Source organism: Sapajus apella, unplaced genomic scaffold (genome assembly GCF_009761245.1).
Source record: "Sapajus apella isolate SASKATOON/1434 unplaced genomic scaffold, GSC_monkey_1.0 scaffold1, whole genome shotgun sequence".
Taxonomy (NCBI): domain Eukaryota; kingdom Metazoa; phylum Chordata; class Mammalia; order Primates; family Cebidae; genus Sapajus; species Sapajus apella.
In genome coordinates this window covers 52,850,840-52,870,602 of record NW_022436941.1, presented here as the reverse complement: position 1 = coordinate 52,870,602, position 19,763 = coordinate 52,850,840, and the positions used below count along the sequence as shown (strand labels likewise).

General features: G+C 34.4%; 2 protein-coding genes across 7 annotated transcripts in view; one reads left to right on the top strand and one right to left on the bottom strand.

The window, feature by feature from the left end:
* The window catches only part of RASA1 (RAS p21 protein activator 1), a 114,510-nt gene extending 95,670 nt beyond the window's left edge, over nucleotides 1-18,840 (top strand). For both annotated transcript variants that reach the window (XM_032276581.1, XM_032276589.1), the window contains exons 14-25: nucleotides 78-235; nucleotides 743-819; nucleotides 2,237-2,409; nucleotides 2,661-2,820; nucleotides 3,918-4,060; nucleotides 5,189-5,304; nucleotides 5,975-6,061; nucleotides 8,939-9,006; nucleotides 10,483-10,571; nucleotides 11,872-11,949; nucleotides 14,426-14,560; nucleotides 15,762-18,840. In XM_032276581.1, the coding sequence (XP_032132472.1) occupies nucleotides 78-235; nucleotides 743-819; nucleotides 2,237-2,409; nucleotides 2,661-2,820; nucleotides 3,918-4,060; nucleotides 5,189-5,304; nucleotides 5,975-6,061; nucleotides 8,939-9,006; nucleotides 10,483-10,571; nucleotides 11,872-11,949; nucleotides 14,426-14,560; nucleotides 15,762-15,845 (1,368 nt within the window). In that variant the 3' untranslated portion in view covers nucleotides 15,846-18,840. The remainder of the gene's footprint in view (nucleotides 1-77; nucleotides 236-742; nucleotides 820-2,236; nucleotides 2,410-2,660; nucleotides 2,821-3,917; nucleotides 4,061-5,188; nucleotides 5,305-5,974; nucleotides 6,062-8,938; nucleotides 9,007-10,482; nucleotides 10,572-11,871; nucleotides 11,950-14,425; nucleotides 14,561-15,761) is intronic.
* Nucleotides 1-19,763, bottom strand: part of CCNH (cyclin H) — a 50,691-nt gene that overhangs the window by 6,528 nt on the left and 24,400 nt on the right. For 2 of the 5 annotated variants that reach the window (XM_032276617.1, XM_032276620.1), the window contains exons 9-10: nucleotides 17,708-17,837; nucleotides 635-753 (exon numbers count right to left, since the gene is read on the bottom strand). In XM_032276617.1, the coding sequence (XP_032132508.1) occupies nucleotides 17,793-17,837 (45 nt within the window). In that variant the 3' untranslated portion in view covers nucleotides 635-753; nucleotides 17,708-17,792. Of the gene's footprint in view, nucleotides 1-634; nucleotides 754-2,108; nucleotides 2,363-14,864; nucleotides 19,424-19,763 lie in introns of those variants that run through there. The other 3 variants (XM_032276631.1, XM_032276609.1, XM_032276598.1) reach the window with 3 other exon arrangements.

Sequence of the window (19,763 nt, the reverse complement as noted above, 5' to 3'; positions counted from 1 at the left end):
CTAGAAATCTGGGGTAATAATTTTTGTTGTTGTTGTTGTTGTTTTTTTTTTTTTTTTTTTTTTTTTTTTTTTTTTAGGTCAGCAGCCTTGTTTTACATATTGAAGAAGCCCATAAACTTCCAGTAAAACATTTTACTAATCCATATTGTAACATCTACCTGAATAGTGTCCAAGTAGCAAAAACTCATGCAAGGGAAGGGCAAAACCCAGTATGGTCAGAAGAGTTTGTCTTTGAGTAAGTCTTATTTTATCATTAATCATTTTCTTTTGTGATATTTCCTTTCTTTCCATTCTTTTGGTCTCTGTATCTAAACCATCAGAACAAGGTACCACATCCAGGTGTTTTAACAGCACACACACACACACACACACACACACACACACACGTGTATATATATATATATATTTTGTTTTATATGTTCACCTTTATTTGTGAAGTGCTGTGCCCTTGGTTTTTCCACCTAGTTATTTACATGAATTAGCAAGTCAAAAAACAAAATGTTTAGTAGGGTTTCCAGTACTTATTTGAATGAATTATTTAGGAGGTTAAAGATGGTAGGTAAAGTATATAATTTGCTTGTCTTCTGTAAACCAAATAATACAATATGTTGTGAAATAAGAGTAGCACACTCACTTTTTTTTTTAAGCTGAAATAGGGGGCTTATTTGATATTAGAACTAAAGGAATAAAGTAGTTTGATGTTAAAACATTTTCTTAACTCTTTTTCTCCTTGTTCCTTTAGTGATCTTCCTCCTGACATCAATAGATTTGAAATAACTCTTAGTAATAAAACAAAGAAAAGCAAAGATCCTGATATCTGTAAGTTGATACAGAAACTCTTTCTAAAGTAGAAAAAGCATGTTTTATATACTTTTAAAATTCGCAATGAAATAGTCTTAAAAATTAAAACAAATACAAGTAGTATAATTTGAGATAGTTTCTTTCTGTACTTCTTAAAGTATTGATTATTGAGAAAGAATATACCTAAGAAAGAAAAACACCAACCTGATTCAACTGTACAGTTAAGTACTTTAAAATATCTAGCCACTGTCCTTTCTCCAATGAATAGGAAGAATAAGGAAATGATTACAGTGATCTTTTTGAACGGTTTACCCTCATCTCTTCTTTCTACTTTTTATATTTTTCCTGTTTTCTTTCTTTTGAGATGGAGTCTCACCCTTACCACCCAGGCTGGAGTGCAGTGGCAGGAACTTGGCTCACTGCAACCTCTGCCTCCCATGTTCAAGTGATTCTCCTGCCTCAGCCTCCTGAGTAGGTGGGATCACAGGCGCCTGCCACGATGCCCAGCTAATTTTTGTACTTTTAGTAGAGATGGGGTTTCACCATGTTGGGCAGGCTGGTATCGAACTCCTGACCTCAGGTGATCCACCCACCTCAGCCTCCCAAAGTGCTGGGATTACATTAGCATATAAATAAAAAAGAATTCTATTTAAAAATTACCCTTAACCTCGAATATGTCATTTATTCACTTCTGGTAGTCAAAGGCTCTCAGTTCCTGTTCTTAGCAGCACAGCTCTTTCCATCCTGCTACTAAAACAGTTGGCAGTGGGATTTACCATTCACATCAGGGTGAATTAGGTTAATGCCTTCTTAAAACTCAGGCTTAGGGAAAGAAGTGATATGTATTAACAGACAGATCAAAGCCTGAATATTTCTCTATAAAATGTTTATTCTGTAATTTTTTTTTGTACTAATTTTAGTTTTCCCTTTTACGATAAAATCCAACCCCCACAGTAATGACACAGAAGGAAGGCCATGCCTTATATTTAAAGTGCTCTTTTTTCACTACTTTTCTTCTTAGATATACCTCCAGATCTTGGCAGCTTAAGGGTTACCTGTTTAAAATGGAGCTTTCACCTCCACAGGCTGAATTAGATATGATTTCTCTGTACTCCAATAGCATTCACCACTGTTAACAGCACTTGTCAATGTTCACATGACTGATTTCTTGCCATCTTGAATAAACTGACTGCTGTGTAACTCAAAGACCACATCTCAATCCTCTCTATACTTCTCCCACCTATCAGAGTTTAGCGTATGGTACATTCAGTAAATAAATGAAGCAGTTAAATACTGAACTTGTGATGTTACTGAAAACTCCTTTAATGAAAAGCATTTAACACCATTGAGAAGACTGAACAACAGGAAAATTTACTTGCATGACTAATTATCGTGTTATCTTTTTAGACAATAATTGCTTGTTTTTCTTCCCAAGTATTTATGCGTTGCCAGTTGAGCCGATTACAGAAAGGCCATGCCACAGATGAATGGTTTCTGCTCAGCTCCCATATACCATTAAAAGGTATTGAACCAGGGTCCCTGCGTGTTCGAGCACGATACTCTATGGAAAAAATCATGCCAGAAGAAGAGTACAGTGAATTTAAGGAGGTATTATTTGTCTAATTATTTTTGTTAGAATTAACATAAACATTTAATAAAAGATCCATTAAGCTAGACAGAGTAATTCATAGCTTAGTGGCACAGTGACGCCAGAGAAGATTAAAAACCTTGTATTATAGTGTGATTTTGATTAGACTAGAAATAGGTAGACTCTGAATTCATTCTAATTATAAGAACTTATGAAAGAAAGAATGCTTAATGCTGTGTACTTTAAACCATCTTTTAAAATGTCATTTTAGCTTATACTGCAGAAGGAACTTCATGTAGTCTATGCTTTATCACATGTATGTGGACAAGACCGAACACTACTGGCCAGCATCCTACTGAGGATTTTTCTTCATGAAAAGCTTGAATCGTTGTTGTTGTGCACACTAAATGACAGAGAAATAAGCATGGAAGGTACAGTATGGCTATGTATAGTATGGCTATGATACTTTAAGAAACTGGGTTTAGACTTTGTATCACGCATATATAGACTCTATCTCTGAATATACTAAATTGTTAAATTATATTGCAAATTGTTAATCTGATTTCCCTTATTAAAAATTGGAGTTGGATGTTCTGATTATGTCAGTTACTTTGGGGAGCTAATATTTCTAATGGAGGTTTTGGCAGATAAGTACTAGAAGCCCCAAGAAAAGTGGTATCTGTGTCCACATCAATGGCTCATAGTGCTTGACTATCAAGAAAAGTCTGGCATACTTAACTATATTCTCTTAATTTTTACTTCATTGCACAGAAGTTGGGTGTCACCTGTATTTTATTTCTAGCTTTTATAGATGGGTAGTTCCCAAGCTGATGGACGCACAGTGTTTTTAATGACTTACAAATACGTTGAAATAATTACCCTCTCCCTGCCCCTCCAGCCAAGCACTTTGATTCAGTAACAGTTCTTGCTTCTAGATTCCCCAAATAAATAGTAAAGTTTAGAACTATTTCCTCCTCATTATAAAAATTATAAAGGTATATAATTTGTCAAGGAATAGATAAAACTGTGATCCTTATTTTACCTTGAGTTTATCTTTTCTGACAGCATTTGTATTTTATTAAAATTTTACTGAAACTCATCAGACATGTTTTAGGCTAATTAATCTATATTGAGATTTTGTGTTATATTTGTAATCCTAAATAAATCCCCAAATTTCAAAGCCTGGGGTCATTGGACAGCGCAGCTGACTTATGGTCCTAATTTTGTCACTAGCTGTCTAATTGATCTTAGACAAGCCATATAACCATTCTGAGTCTTCATTTTTCAGTATAAACATGCAGTGTTAATCCCTTCTCCTGTTTATGATATAAAGAGGTAATACATCTGAAAGTCTTACAGAGTTAACTTGTAGAAGTATAGGATGTCATTGTAATTAGTACTTCAATGTTGCGTGCAAAAGGTACATTTAAAAGGCTATTCCTGTTGAGGTAAAATGAATTCACTTAATTTCCAATTTGGTCACATTGAGTCCTTAACGAATAATCTTCTAATGTAAATATTTGTGTAGATGAAGCCACTACCCTATTTCGAGCCACAACACTTGCAAGCACCTTGATGGAGCAGTATATGAAAGCCACTGCTACACAGTTTGTTCATCATGCTTTGAAAGACTCTATTTTAAAGATAATGGAAAGCAAGCAGTCTTGTGAGGTAAGAATTTAATTAAGAAGTATTTTTGCAAACACCTGTTTGCAAAACACCTGTGTGCAAAAATACATTACATTTTAAGGAAAATATGTTAGATTTCTAAAATTATTCCTCATAGCAGTTATACCCTTTTGTAATACATTTATTACAATGTTTTGCAAAATGAACTTTGGAAATACTTGGTCATTTCTTCTGCTGTACTAATGACAAACTATATATTACTTACAGAAAGTGTGCATACATAAACTGAAGGCTTTGCTAGTGACTCATCTCATAACCTATGTAGCACTTCATAACATCTAGTTTTGTCCTTGAAGGTTTTTTTTGTGAGAGGAGAATTGAGATAACCTCAACAAAAGCAAATAGAAAACACCTTTTAGGATTGTTAAAGCTTAAGTACAAATTCATAATAAACTATTAAGATAGTAAGCGGAATCTCACACATATATTCTTTCATTTTAATGGTTAAGTGACTACATATTTTGGATTTGACATAAAAATCAATAAAATTAGGAATTGTTTCTCACAGTGGACACTGGGACCTAGCAACTGTTAATCCTGCACAAAGATGTCAATTTGTACTAATAACTTGAAGGGAAGAAATTAGTGATTTAATGTTGGAAATCTGGAGTAGTGCCATAGTTAGCCTAACATAAGGATGACACAGAAATTCAGCAAGTAGGTAGGAAGTCTCCAGACTTTAGAGACAGGCAACAGAATTTGGACTTCCATAGATAAATCTACTCTGCTGACACTAGATCAGAAGGGTTACAGGAAGAGTCCTGACAAAGGTTTGTGATTCTGCCTAAGACATTTGATATTTTTATTAGCCATTAAATAAGTCTCATTCAGAAAAGGCTTTTAATTGGCTTCCCCCCCCAAATAAACATAATTGACTAATTACTGTTTGCTTTTCAGTTGGGTAATTGGGAATAAATGGTAACAAATCTACCAGAAGGAGTTCCATAGAGCAAACTACTTACAAACTCCCACTTATACAAAGAAATAAGATGAATACACACTGAGATACTGAAAAACACAACCTTGAAAACTACAACTACTTGTTTACCTCAATTCATTTGCATTTGTCATTGCCAAGATGCATTTATATTGATTTATTCCTTATCTTAGTTAAGTCCATCAAAGTTGGAAAAAAATGAAGACGTGAACACTAATTTAGCACACCTATTGAACATACTTTCAGAGCTTGTGGAGAAAATATTCATGGCTTCAGAAATACTTCCGCCGTAAGTGGTGAAATTTTCATTTGACAAGAAATTGTGTATGTCTTGAAATATTTAAATTTCTAATACATGTGAAAGCTTTTCTGTTGTCCTGTTATTATACTCTGAAAAAGTCATGGTTAATCTTTATAAGATAAATTGTATTTAAAGAAAAGAACTGCCTTAAAGATCCCAGAGTGAAATATTTACATTAAATTAAACCACTGTTTTTGTACAAGCCAATATGTCTGGTTTGTATAGTAGCTTGGTTAGTGAATAGAGGTTTATAGTTCAGATTTGAGATTATAAGACATCTTGTTTATCTATTTGTCTATATTTGATAGGCTAATCACTCTGTTAATATGCTTTTAGGCCTCCAGTATTAGTAAACTCACTTGTTCAGGTAGAAGTTAAGTCTAAATATTTCTCCTCAGAATTTGCAGCTGGTTACTTCTCTATATCTGAAAGCAAATGTCCAGAAGTTGACTGAATAAACTGATGATGATAAACTTACTGTATAAAGTTTTCCTTACCTCTTGCTAAATGTCTCATTACTTCTGGCAAAATATTTTTTTGGGGGAAATGGTCAGTTGTATTAAACTGTGGTATATTTGGGTAAATTAAGCTTTTGGCTGCTATGAGATCAGTATTTTCACTTGCTTTCTGTGCTGAGATGGTTGTGTTATTTTGGCAGGACACTGAGATATATTTATGGGTGTTTACAAAAATCTGTTCAGCATAAGTGGCCTACAAATACCACCATGAGAACAAGAGTTGTTAGGTAAGGCTCATCAATTCATTTGTTACATCATGTACTGATAGGTGGATAATTGTAAAAAATTGAAGTAAACTTCAAGTTACTATGAGATGTAGCTACCATCTGCATTTTCTAAAAACATGAACATTCATTTACAGTCAAGTAAGTATTGAACTATTCAGGATTTTTAAACCCTTACAGGATGAGGTTAAAAGTTATATAACAAAATCTGTAGCTAACTTCATATAGTATTCTTCATATATACACACTCACACAGATTGGCACTAAGAGAGAAGAGCAGTAATTGACCCATTTAGATATTAATTGGTTTGTTTCAATCTGCGACTCTGAGCTAATCTGTAACCAGAACATGTAGTTTTGAAGCTGTGTTTCAGTCTGTTCATTGTACCATAATTAGGAAGAACTATTTGTGCAAATCATTGAATTTGGGAGCTTATATAAAGGGACTTCATTGTCATCATTCTATAGGAAGAATTGCTTTGGCAAATCCTGGAGTTTGGGAATTTCTAAGGTTACTTCATTATCATTATTCTAACATATTTTTCCAACGAAGAAGCAGATCTGTCTGGAGAGGTTAAGTTGCTGGACTAAGGTTATATAGAAAGTTAGTGGGTAAGCAGAACTAAAGGTAACTAAGACCCAATCTGATATCCTTAACTCTTATTGTAGGCTTTTGCATTTGTTAAGCATACTCCAACCAATTCCAGGCAAATGGAAGTTTAATGCAAAGTGTCATGGAATATAGCAGTCTTCTTATAATTTGTTATTTAGAATATACACTGCCATGTCATATTTTTAAAAAATTAGGCAACCGTTACCACCATTATTACACAATTCATTTTGAAAATGTGTGTTAATCCTTCCTTCAACCTAAATTTTGTCAAGGGGCTTCTATTTCTTTTTTTTTTTTTTTTTTGTGGGGGAGGGGGGCAGATAAAATTTCTCTTGGTTATGATGTGACATATTTAAGAACTACAGATTTTGCTTTTCTTGGCATTAGTGGTGATTGGGAGGAAAAGAAAAGAATTACAAGCATAATATTCCAGCAGTTATGGGTGATGTGTCAATTAAAACTGTTCTATAAATCTGTATGTTTCAAACAAGCATAATTGTTAAGCAAACACAGCAAGAAATTGTGAACTGTTTGATGCAATAGGGTGTTTTAGGGGCATTTTTGCCAAGGTTGGTTTCGGGCTCATAGACCTACTATGTATAAGTATCACAGTATTTTCAGTAAAGTTTACATGAGTCTTTGTAATTTGAGAAGTCCAAATTTAAAGACTTAATTGTTACTGTTATATGTTATGTTTCTTTCTTTCTTTTCTTTTTTTTTCTTTTTTTTTTTTTTTTTTTGAGACAAGATCTCAACGGTTGCCCAGGCTGGAGTGCAGTGCTGTGATTTTGGCTAACTGCAACCTTTGCCTCCCAGGTTCAAGTGATTCTCGTGCTTCAGCCACCCAAATTGCTGGGATTACAGGCATGCACCACCACACCTGGCTATTTTTGTATTTTTAATAGAGATGGGGTTAGAGCACGTTGGCCAGGCTGGTCTTGAATTCCTGGTTTCAAATGATACGCCCACCTTGGCCTCCCAAAGTGTTGGGATTATAGGCGTGAACTACCATGCCGGCCAATGTATTACAATTTCTATAAATGCTGTTGAGAGGTAACATATTTACTTCTAAGAGTCCAAAAATTAGCAAACAGGCACATGTTCAAAGGTAAATGCTGAGAGATTAGGTAATCCACTGTAACAGAGAACAGAGATTGTGTCTTACTAATCTCTAGAAGGAGTTGTGTAACTCATTTTGGGAATAATGCTTGTCTTTACATAGATTGTGTCTGTCAATCTGTACAAGGAATTGTGTAATTCACTATGTTAGGAATAATGCCTGTCTTTACATGGGGAAAGTAAGAGGTTATTAGTGTGTATTCCTCTTAAAAGGAAATTAGAGAGAATTTATCTACATGACAACATATCCTCCCTACCCGTGACTAAAGGAGGCAGAAAAGGAGTTATGTACAAAAGCTTCATTTTTACACTGACATTGTCCCAAAGTAAAATGAACAGATAAAATCACATATGACAGCTATGAGTATAATTTTTGCTATTGCTATTATTTTGTAATTTGACAACTGTTTAAGCTTTATTATTCCTTGTCTTGCCTTAAAAAGCTTTTCAGGCTGGACATGATGGCTCAAGCCTGTAATCTCAACACGTTGGGAGACCAAGACAGGAGGATTGTTTCAGGCCAGGAATTTGAAATTGTCCTTGGTACCGTAGTGAGACTGTGGTCTCTACAAAAATAATTAAAAAAAAAAAAAAAAATAGCCAGGTACCCTACCTATAGTCCTAATTACTCTGAAGACTGAAGCAAGAGAATTGTTTGAGCCCAGGGGTTCAATGTTGCAGTGAGCTGTGATTGTGGGCCACTGCATTCCAGCCTGGGTGACAGAACAAGACCCTGTCTCAAAGAAAAGAAAGCAAAAAGCAAAAAAAAAAAAAATAAAAAACCTTTTCAGCCTCCTATTGTATACATTTTCATTTATCAATAAGTTACCTTTTCTCTAGTGCAGTGGATTCTTATTTTTATATGACTCATCAACAAAATCAGTGCAACCAACTTAGGCTGTTCTGCTTAATCTGAAATTCTAAGTAGAGTAAGTAACACATTCAAGAATCAGATATAATAGGTATATTCTTAAAATATGATGTTTTGGCTCACTGTTTCCTAAAACTTAACTGTGTCTGGGCTTTCCTATATTGGTTTAGAGTGAAGTTTATGGTTCTATAAGTGCTAAAAATTCTGTTTATTGTTTTAAAGTAACACATTATATAGGTGTTTTCTAAAAAAAACAAAAAATTTCCCTCCCATTTAGTGGTTTCGTTTTTCTTCGACTTATCTGTCCTGCCATCCTGAATCCACGGATGTTCAATATCATCTCAGGTAATCAGCTTTTGATAAATTTTGAAATTAAAAAAAATTAGTATGTTAGAATACTCTTAAAAGAAATTAAGTGTTTTTTTTTTTTTTTTTTTTATTATTATCCAATTCTAAATCTTGGCATACATAAAGTGTTCCAAAGCACCCTTCCTTCCTTGTGCTTCTTCAGCTTTTCTCTTGTTTCTTTTCTTTCATCTAATATCTGGTCTGAGATGGCATGATTACACATATTCCACCTTTTTTCTGCCCATACTGTGTCTCAAACCTTTATAATAGATGACTTCTTATAGTCTGCAAGTTGGCTTTTTCAAGTTGGGAAGAGCTTTGCTTAGGCCATTGCTAGACTGCTGCCAGCTGGATCTTCAAAATCAAAATAAATTATATCTACAGTTGGAATAGTATTCTGTGAGTACTTATGAAGAAAGCAGTCCTGGTTCCTCTCATTAGAGATTTTTTAGATCACCAGTTATACAGTGTTAATTGGCCATTTTAAACTCTGGTAAACCTGATCCAGCTTTGCGTATTATCCTTATATCCATATTCAGATGACTTTCAGATGTTACAAGCTTCTTTCAAAGAAAGGGTAACAGGGATATTTGTGACTTTGAATATAATAACCATTATAAACAGTAGGACCCTGAACCATTCTTCCCTTAATAATCTGAAGCTTTAAATTGTACTAAAAATGTTTTGGAATGTCTTAAGTTTTACTTTTATAGCCATCACGTCTCTGTAATTATCTTTTATTGCTACTAAAGTGGATAAATCTATAAATCTATTAAGATTAAGGGTTTGAAATTCTTTTGGAGAGATTTTTCTGATGTTGGCCTCAGAGAACACTATCTAAAACTAGGCAGTCATGTAGGTTACCTATGAGATTTTACTGTTAAATAATTACCTTAAGTTTCAGAGCTTATATTTAATGGACACCAATATTTTTCATTTACATCCCACTATTTGTGTTCTACAGGGGAATGCGTCCTCACTTACATTTTAAAAGTTTATTAAATTTCATGTTTTTCTCCTCAAAGCAGAGATCCTAGACTTTATCTTGGTTCTTGAGCTTTAAGTGAATTATTTGGACTGCAAATAATGTTGGGAGGAGGGAGTTGCTCAGATTGCAAATTCCTAACCTGAGTAGGCTGCAATTAGCTTTGTGAACTGTCACAAAGGATGTGAGGAGTGACAAGTCTTTTCTAGTGATAAAGGTAAATCTTTGAGGTCCTCTGAAATAGTATCAACCATTGGGAATTGCTGAGTTTGTAGTACCCTTTTCATAAGCCTAGAGGTACTGATAAGCATATTCAGTTTTTCTCTTTTAACTCAAGTTCTTCTGATTATACAGACCATACATTTTGCTGAGTTGACTGGAAGAATGGGTAGTATTTTAACAGTAATGTTTAAGTGCTAAATTTATAATGGTTTAGCTGGAAGTGCCATTGGAGTTGGTGTCATTAGCTGTGCCCAATTCTCTTATAGATTCCCCATCTCCTATTGCTGCAAGAACACTGACATTGGTGGCTAAATCTGTGCAGAATTTAGCAAATCTTGTGGAATTTGGAGCTAAGGTAAAAACATTTTGATATTTTAAAATGTAATTTATGAATGCAAGTTTGACATAAAACCACAAAATATAGCTTAAGTAAATTTTTAACAGTGAAATTTTTAGCAACGAGGTAATTTTTGTTGGTGTTTGTTTTTAAAGCATCTTGTTTAAATTCTACATTTTAATACTGGGACTTTAAAAAACAGCACGTCAGCTATTACAGAAAACAAATTTTTCAAGGTCCAGTGTACTCAAATTCTCACTTTTAAACATAATCAGTGAGCCTAATTTTATTTCCCAATAAACATTCACTGTAAATAGTAAAACTCAGACGAGTTTGTTTTCTTTTTAAACACCCACACATAATTGTACTATCTAAGGATAATGACTAATATTCAGTTGGCATCATATCACGGCTTCTGCTTTTGTCACCTAATAAGTGACAGACATCTTGCCATAGGTGGAAATATATAATTTTCATTGTTCTTAATATTGGATATTTAGATGGCTTCCAGTTTGTCCCTGTTACTACTATAACATATCCTTGCATACATTTCCTTTCATACTTGTTCAATTATTAGCTGAACTTTGGAGTAAAATTACTAAAGTTAAATTCATGGTTTAGGCTTTAGCTATGTATTGCAAGATTTCCTGTCAGCAATTTAAGATACTTTTGTTGTTCCTTGCAGCCTTGCCAAAACTCATTGGGTAGTATGCTCTTTTTCTTTTTTGCCAGTTTGATAGACATATTATTTTGTGTTTCTTTAGACTTTCATGTCTCTATCTTTGGAATTGCCTATTGAGGTTCTTATCTCATTGAGTTTCCTACTGACTTTTAAAGAGTGTGTTAATCTTAACCTTTTCCATATTTATAGGATACTTTTAAGTAGGATTTTAGTATGATAAGCAGTTAACATATATGGCCTAGCTTTTGAGTTTATCTGAATCTTGAGGCAGGTTACAAATAAGATATTTTTCTATTGCAGCCTTTATTATATTGCATTTTAATTCCCTGTAATCTCTGCTGGATTCTAACCTCTGATTTGGGGCCATGTTTGAATGAATTTATATATAAGCAATTTGTGTCTGCCAGGCTATGTGTTATGATTTGCGTTTGGGTCCAGAATTCCTTGTTCTTTCATTAAAAATACCCCATGCTCCTCAGTATAGCCATTTGCTTATATATTAGAAGGAAAATACTGTCATTATATGATTTAATCCTTGTGAATTGCTGTTAGCCACAATTACTTTTGCACCAACCTAATAGATGAAACAGTGATGTTTGTTTCTGATGCATATAATAGAGGCATTTTATTTTTCAGGAGCCCTACATGGAAGGTGTCAATCCATTCATCAAAAGCAACAAACATCGTATGATCATGTTTTTAGATGAACTTGGGGTATGTATATAATTTTTAGGTACTTTAAGATTTATGGTTAGTATAGCTGAGTTAACCCACTTAAGCAGCAACCTTTAGAAAGATAGCAACCTTTAGAAAGATTTTTCTGTCTAGAACTAAAAAGACAAAAAGCCTGCAAATTTTTGTCTGCCTTCCTAAACAAAAAAGTCAATTTTTGTTTGTAATTAAAACCGTTTATTTTTACACTAAATAGTTTACACCAAAGCATACATTACTGTTGGCTTTTGGACTACTTCCATCACTTTTTAGGGTCTGTCTTGCCTTTCATATCCTTTTACAGCTATCATATCTGACTGCCATGACATTCTGTTGACTCCTACTTTGCTGCTACTATGTGGGGCTTGAAGCAAGACAATGACACAGTTCTGACCAGGTTAAATACATAGATTGAAGAGTGTTCTTTTCTAAAATAAAAGACATGGATTTGGTGTTATGCTTCATTCAGTGTGAATACAAATGCCTCATTTGGGCCTTGTTAATAAAATAAACTGATTACAAAATTATGAATGAATATATTTTGTAATTTCTAGGACCCTGCATTTCTTAAGTTAAATTTTCATGATTGTATAGATTTTCAGGTACTGAGTCCATTTTAAACTAAACTTATTAGTAATTCAGTTCATATAAAGAGAAACCAGGAAGGTACATGTACACATGAATAGAGCCAGGTATATGGCATGGCATTAGGGAGTGCCAGGATTGGAGACTGAGGTGTCCATGTTCCATCTTAATGCATTCTGATTCAGTTAAAAAGACCACCACAACCATACCACTGTGGCAAACACATCAGGCATGCATGTGGGTCACTAGTTCGCAGCCTCAGGTATAAAAACAAGTATATGAAAAATTATGGCATAACTCTATTGTGAAATTGACAAAAATGCTAAAAGTTCATTCTTCTGTATGTGAACTGGGATATAGGTGGTCAATCACTGGAAAACATTTTTCTGTAATGTTTAAAAGGAGCTGTGAGAAATTATGCCACACAATCTAGGATTTCATACTGCTTAGAATCCAAATATAATACTACTCTTATTTCCTCACCACCCGTATAAACCAAATTCACTTTTGATGACCCACCTCAATTATTATCTCCTTCAGGAAGCTTTTGCTGAACCCCAAACATGAATAAAATACCTTTTGTTTTACCTCCTAAGTATCCCCTGCATACCTGTGATACATAACTCCGTGTTGCTATGGTTACTTTTCTAAAGGCCTTTCTACTAGAGTCAGCTCTCTGAAGGCAAACTTGGTGTCTGTCATCTCTATAATCCTTTACTTGAGTCACTAAATGAATGTCTTCTGCGTAATTGTTTATTCTATAGAAAATATTCTTTTGCAGTTTTTAGTTATGTAAGGCAAATAGTGCCCCCACTTTACTGGTAACCCAAGCCCTTGCTAAATGTTATTACAAGGCTTAAAGTAACATTGGCATTTAGTGTTGATAATAAAGTACAGGTTGAGTATCCCTAATCCGAAAACTGAAATGCTAAAAAAGCCAAAACTTTTTGAGCACCAAAAGGAAAGGCTACTTGGAAAATTTCCAATTTTGGATTTTTGGATTGGGGATGCTTAGCTGGCAAGTATACTGCAAATAAATATTCCAAAATCCTAAACACTTCTAGTCCCAAGCATTTTGGGTTAAGTGACATTCAACTTATACTATAAACTTTAATTCTAGTGACTGAGTTACTTTATGAACCTTATCTAAAGGTATCATAATTAACACTGATTATTCCCACATTAAATCAGCAAGCATTCTGAGCACAGTCCACAGATAATTGCAAACCTTACATATTCTCATTGCATTTTCATAGTGCAGCTCCTACTTATATACAGATCAATTAGGACAAACTACAGGAGCTTAATAATGAAATTTAGTCTAGGAATTTTAAGTTTAGGTTGAATTTAATCCAGATTAGCAGTTAACCTATACTATTTGGCATATGTTCTGGATTTCAGATATAAATTGTTATGAAGCCACACCCTCCACCTTTATTTTTAGAATAGCAATAATATTGTACCATATCCTGCCATGCTATGAAAGAAAATGGAATCTGGCTTTCATTTGAATACAAAGGTTACAGAGTTTACATTTTACCATAATCAATGCTGAATATTTCATTAAAAGTCTTTAGAATTTTAAGATAAATCTGAGAATTTAAAAAAATTATCTAAAATACCTGATTAGAATCTTTTCACATGAGACTATAAAGATTTGTATACCTAACAAAAAATTAGCCTGGCATGGTGGTGGGTTCTTGTAATCCCAGCTACTGGGAAGGCTGAGGCAGGAGAATTGCTCAAACCTGCGAGGTGCAAGTTGCAGTGAACCAAGATGCTGCCATTGCACTCCAGCCTGGGCAACAAGAGCGAAACTCCATCTCAAAAAAAAAAAAAAAAGATTTGTCTTTTTTTTTGTATTTCTAAATGCAATTTTATGATTCCCTTAAAGAATGTACCTGAACTTCCGGACACTACAGAGCATCCTAGAACTGACCTGTCCCGTGATTTAGCAGCATTGCATGAGATTTGCGTGGCTCACTCAGATGAACTTCGAACACTCAGTAATGAGCGTGGTGCACAGCAGGTAAGTGTTTGCCAGCCTTCATTATTAGTGATACTTCAAGGGTTAACACTCTGAGAGGTAATAAACAGCTGAATTCTGGTTAACATTTTTATCTTGTTACATTAAATTTTTGAGACACTGAATCATATAACAAAAGATCTCAGCAGACAGAAATAACAGGCCCAAACTAAACTGATGTATATTTAAAACTGAAAAACATCAGATTTTGCTCTTGAGTCTGAATGTTGATTGTATGGGAAAACATTGTTAATATACTTTAGTGGCATATGTGAAAATTGCCAGTAAGTCAGTATTGATTTTTTTTTTTTCAGTTTGTCTTCTGTCACATACAGATACAGTGCATGACCAAAGTGATTCTCTAATTGTGAAACAAATTACTATTATTTGGGATGTTTGTCAGATTTCACATCCAGAGATTCTGAAGTGTGGCCTTGAAAGCTGCACTTCTAACAAACTCTTACAGGAATTTATAGGGATTCAGATGCAAGTGATCCATGGCCTACACACTACATAGACTTCTATCTGCCATCTGCACCAACCAGATACAGACTAGGATGTATTCAAAGAGGGACTAGAATTTTAAGGGATTTAAAACCTTAATTAAAAAATTAAGGGTTAATTAAAATATTAGAGCAAAATGAATTACATTTTGAATGTCTTCAGCTGACATAAGGGCCACTGAAAGGTGAGCACAGGGAGTTTTTACTACTTTATAATGTAGTTTCAGGAGATAGTGAATGCGGTCACTGCACTGGCTAAACCATTCAGCAGGGATTTTGTAAAAGCGATTAAAGCATTGAGTTTGGTGACTGAGTTCTCTTCAACCTGAGATACTAGAATCCTAGAAAATAATTAAATGACTTGCCTTAAAATGACTTGCCTTAGATATTAAATAAAAAAAAATAGATTTTTAAAAAGAGGTAAACTGCTTCTGGCAAAATAAGATAGTTCTGGCCTAAAAAATAGCAGTATGCCAAGCACAAATGAATTTCTGTTCACTTTAGGATATAAAAATTCTTAGTTATGACCAGAAATGCTCAGCCAATAACTGAATAATAGAAACTTAACATTTTGAGTGGAATTGTGATAATATCTTAGGAATCCCTTTGCTTTGATATGGCTTTTTTCAAATCTAGGTTCCCATTCTGAAATTGCTGACTGAGCCTTCATTTATTTTCATACCATTTTTCCTTCTGTGTAGCACGTCTTGAAAAAGCTCCTGGCTATAACAGAATTGCTTCAACAAAAACAACACCAGTATACAAAAACCAATGATGTCAGGTAGCAGCCTTCGCCCCAGTGTTCTGCATGGATTCGGCATGCCCAGTATGGTAATTCACATCAGTATAATGTCTTCTTTGCTCTTGCCAAAAAATAGCACACTTTTCCACATTCCAGTGATGTGTGAGCTATGCAAACAAAATCTAAGATTCTGCTGTTGAGTAACTGTGCCAGCAACCTTGTATGCTATCTGTGCAGGCTATTTGCACTTTTTCCACATGGAATCAATCTTTAACAACCTCTGAGCCTTGGTGTACAGATCACCTTTCACAAAATGAAATGCTATGACTATATCTTGAACTTTGAAAATATATTTTCAGTACACCCAGTTGCCAAAGTTTTCCTGTCTCTTGGAGGAAGAACTATGAAATCAACTGACAAAAAAGCATTCTCTTATGTGTATAACTGGATTGCAGACTGTTCTTACTGTAACTACTTCCTGATTAGGAAATACGACCATTTGACTGTTCAATGATTATTTGTATTTACAGTTTCCAGAGTTTGTCATTATAACAGGAACAATCTTTGCTGTATACGTTTAAAAAATATTGTGCTATTTCTCTTGCTGGAACTGTTGAAAGAAAATATATAGAATGATCTATTGCTCATCAGCTTTATTTTTTAAACATACTACTTATTTTAAAATTGTCAAAGACTGTATTTAGCTCTCATAATGCTTTGTTAAATGTTTACAAAACAGTAAATAGTTTGAATTCAGTAAATATTATTGGTTTATTGTGTTGATCAATGCATGTCACCCATCCAACCATTTTATAAACTACCAGTTTCTTTTATGTTAACTAGAATGCTTTTGTTAAATGTATTTGTTCATTATTTGTGCTACCCCTTTGATTATGCAGACAACCTCATCAGCTGCTTAACTTATCCATCTTTGAACTTATGACTACTTGTTGTATCTGCTGGATATTTAGTTCAACTGTGTAGTTTTATTTACTTCTGTATGTGCATTTTTGTGAAGTATTCACAAAGGCTAAGTTAAAATAAAACCAAGGGAAATCTTGCATAATTGATTACTTTTGTCTAAATAGAGCTAAGCATTTAATTTGTTTATTTTCTTCCTCCTTCAGGGGCAGTTTAAACCTTAGCATCAGAGCAAGGCCCAGGGAGAAGCTGAAGCTTCAGATCAGTACTTTTGCGAATTCTATATTATTCAACAATTCCTTCCCTCTCATAGTTGTTCAGGGGAGATAAGACATATGGAACATATGTGGCAGTATGACATTGGTAATCAATCAAAGTGGGTGAGACAGAAACCCAAGGTGGTATTCCCACAGTAAGGAAAGGCCTAGATTCCAAGAGCAACACTTTATGCTATTCCTCCAATGTATAAGATACAGGGAAAAAAAATTTTAAGGGTTTAAAAGATGTCTGCTTCATAGTTTCAAGCTATAAAAGTCAATTATTTCTATGGGAGCTGCTAACCTTATGTGACTTCAATCACAGTTCAACACTGATAGCAAAAATCTCAAGTCCTGTGCTCCTTTTCCTTGACATCAACTCAATTCATTCCATTCTCTCCCTTTTTGGCTCTTTATCAAATTATTCTCCTTTCCTCTTTTCCATCCCTGTGTTTTCCAGCTGAACTTGGACCAACATAGTATCCCAGGTGGTCTCCTTCCTTGGTGACATGATAGCCGACAGGGAAGATATGAACTAGTCAAGATATTTTTGCTGTGCATTTTGGTTCCCACTAATCGCCCCTTAATCTTTAGCCATACACTAAGCTGTCATTCTTCAGCCTGAAATCCTTCTCCCTTTTATTTAAAATCACAAACCTGACTTCCCCTGTGCTTCTTATATTTTAATGTAATTTGTCTCAAGTTGAAATGGAAACTTGTTACTTACCTTTGTAGGTAGTAACTAGCTTGTCAGTGTTGAAATAAAATCTCTCAAACTTTAACTTTTTTAATGGGGCTGGGTGGGAAAATTTTCAGTGGTAAGTGTGGACCTTGCTCTGATGCCAAAGTTTGGCGATCTGAAAGGGAAAATGAGACAAATTGTGAACATCTTGCAATTCTGTCTACAGCCTAGCAGCAATGTACTTAACTAAGACTACAATGGAGGATTTACAACTTTTGGCTTCTTCCACTCTGCTTTTGCAAAATCTCACATCATGAGTTTATTCCTTTCACTCCAGAATGAGAAGGGAAAAAAACTCCACAAAACTCAAACCTACAATATGAAGGATTGTTAGCGAGAGAGAGAAATATGCATTAAGTACTGCCTTAAAATATAAAGATGTAATTATAATGGTACCTACCCTTCTGGAAAGTATAGCCTGGGATGTACTGAGACTGAAGAGGTGTGTGTATTCGTGCAATTTAATTAGATTCAGGACACGAATTTCTCAGAATTCTTTCAAGCCAGTTTTCTTGGAAAAAATCTGGCTTGATATACCGACGTCCGCAGTTTGGTTCCAACTATAATAGCCAACATTTACTGAATACTTAGTGTATGCAAGTACTATTCCGATTAATCCTATAAGGAGTAGGCATTATTGTCTTCCCTATATTTCGGTGTGGGAAAGTGGCACACAGAGGTTTAATAACTTACCAAGGTCACATACTGAAATAGAGGCAGCCATGATTCATATCTAAAAGTAATTTGCTGTCATAGTCTGTGCTTTTATATTTTTATATCAGCTCATTTCAATCTGAATTACATTTCTTGAACATATTTAATCTGCAAAATTCCTAGTAACTGTTGTTATAATCTACTTACACGGACTCACTTACAGGTGATGTAACAGGTTACTTCTAAGGCCATGGTAGTATGTGCCTGTTGGCCCAGTTACTCAGGAAACTGAGGCAGAGGATTGCTAGAGCCTAGGAGTTTGAGACAGCCTGGGCAACACAGCAAGGCCCTACCTCAAAACAAAATTAAAATACCACAACTGAATATACAATTTGCGCTACCTACTCATCTATACCAGCCTAAGAGTTTTATGCTGACAGCTATTCAAAATCATGTATTTGATTTAAAAAAACCCATTTGGAAATGTTTTCGGGTAACGAAGGAAAACAAGTAATATTCATTACCCAGATGACTAGCTTTCATTACCATGTAACAGTTGAAATACCTTCTGCAGTTTAATAGTAATGCAAAAATAGCTAAATATATCAGGATGCCATTCAAAAAACCATTTGTAAATGTTTCTAGAGGACAAAACACATTCCTTACAACACTTTTAAAGTTGGCTACTGAATTTTGTTTTTTATGGTGCCTTTTTTTAAAAAAAGCATAGGTTTACCTATCATATTTTGCTTAAAAAAATGATTAGGCAAATAAGTTGCAGCTTTAATTTGATATGAGTCATAATGGAATAAGAATATCCGAAACAAGTGCTATTCTAGCTCTTTTGAAGATGTTTTATTTTACATAAAGTTACGGTGAAAGGGGGGAAAAAACAAATAGGTTAATATATTTCATGTTTTCACATTATACTTTTTAAATAAAGTTAAACATTTGATATGCTTCCTACTTCTCTTGATTAGTTAGCATTGACAACTGAACTTCAAATGGTTAGAGAGATTCTACCAGGTCATCATCAGTCCATTCTTCCTAAGAAGGAAAAAAAATGTGGTAAGGATAACACTGAAGCATAACCAGTATTGTTTACCTTTTACCTCCCATTAGGAAAATGTTCTCTTCCTTTTACCTATGTGGATTACGAAAGATAAACCAGGAAATTTTGTAATACTTCACTGTTAGTAATGTTGGCATGGTCTCACCAGACTCCTCCAATGAGGAATAAAGGTTACGGCTGTGACCTTCTGCCTCTGATTATTCACTTACCTGACTTGACAGGTGCAAATTTTTTTTAAAAAGGGGGTAAGGGCAAAATCCTTGGAGAATAAGAAATAAAGCAAAACTGTAGTAGGTATGTGTATCCCTTTTGCTT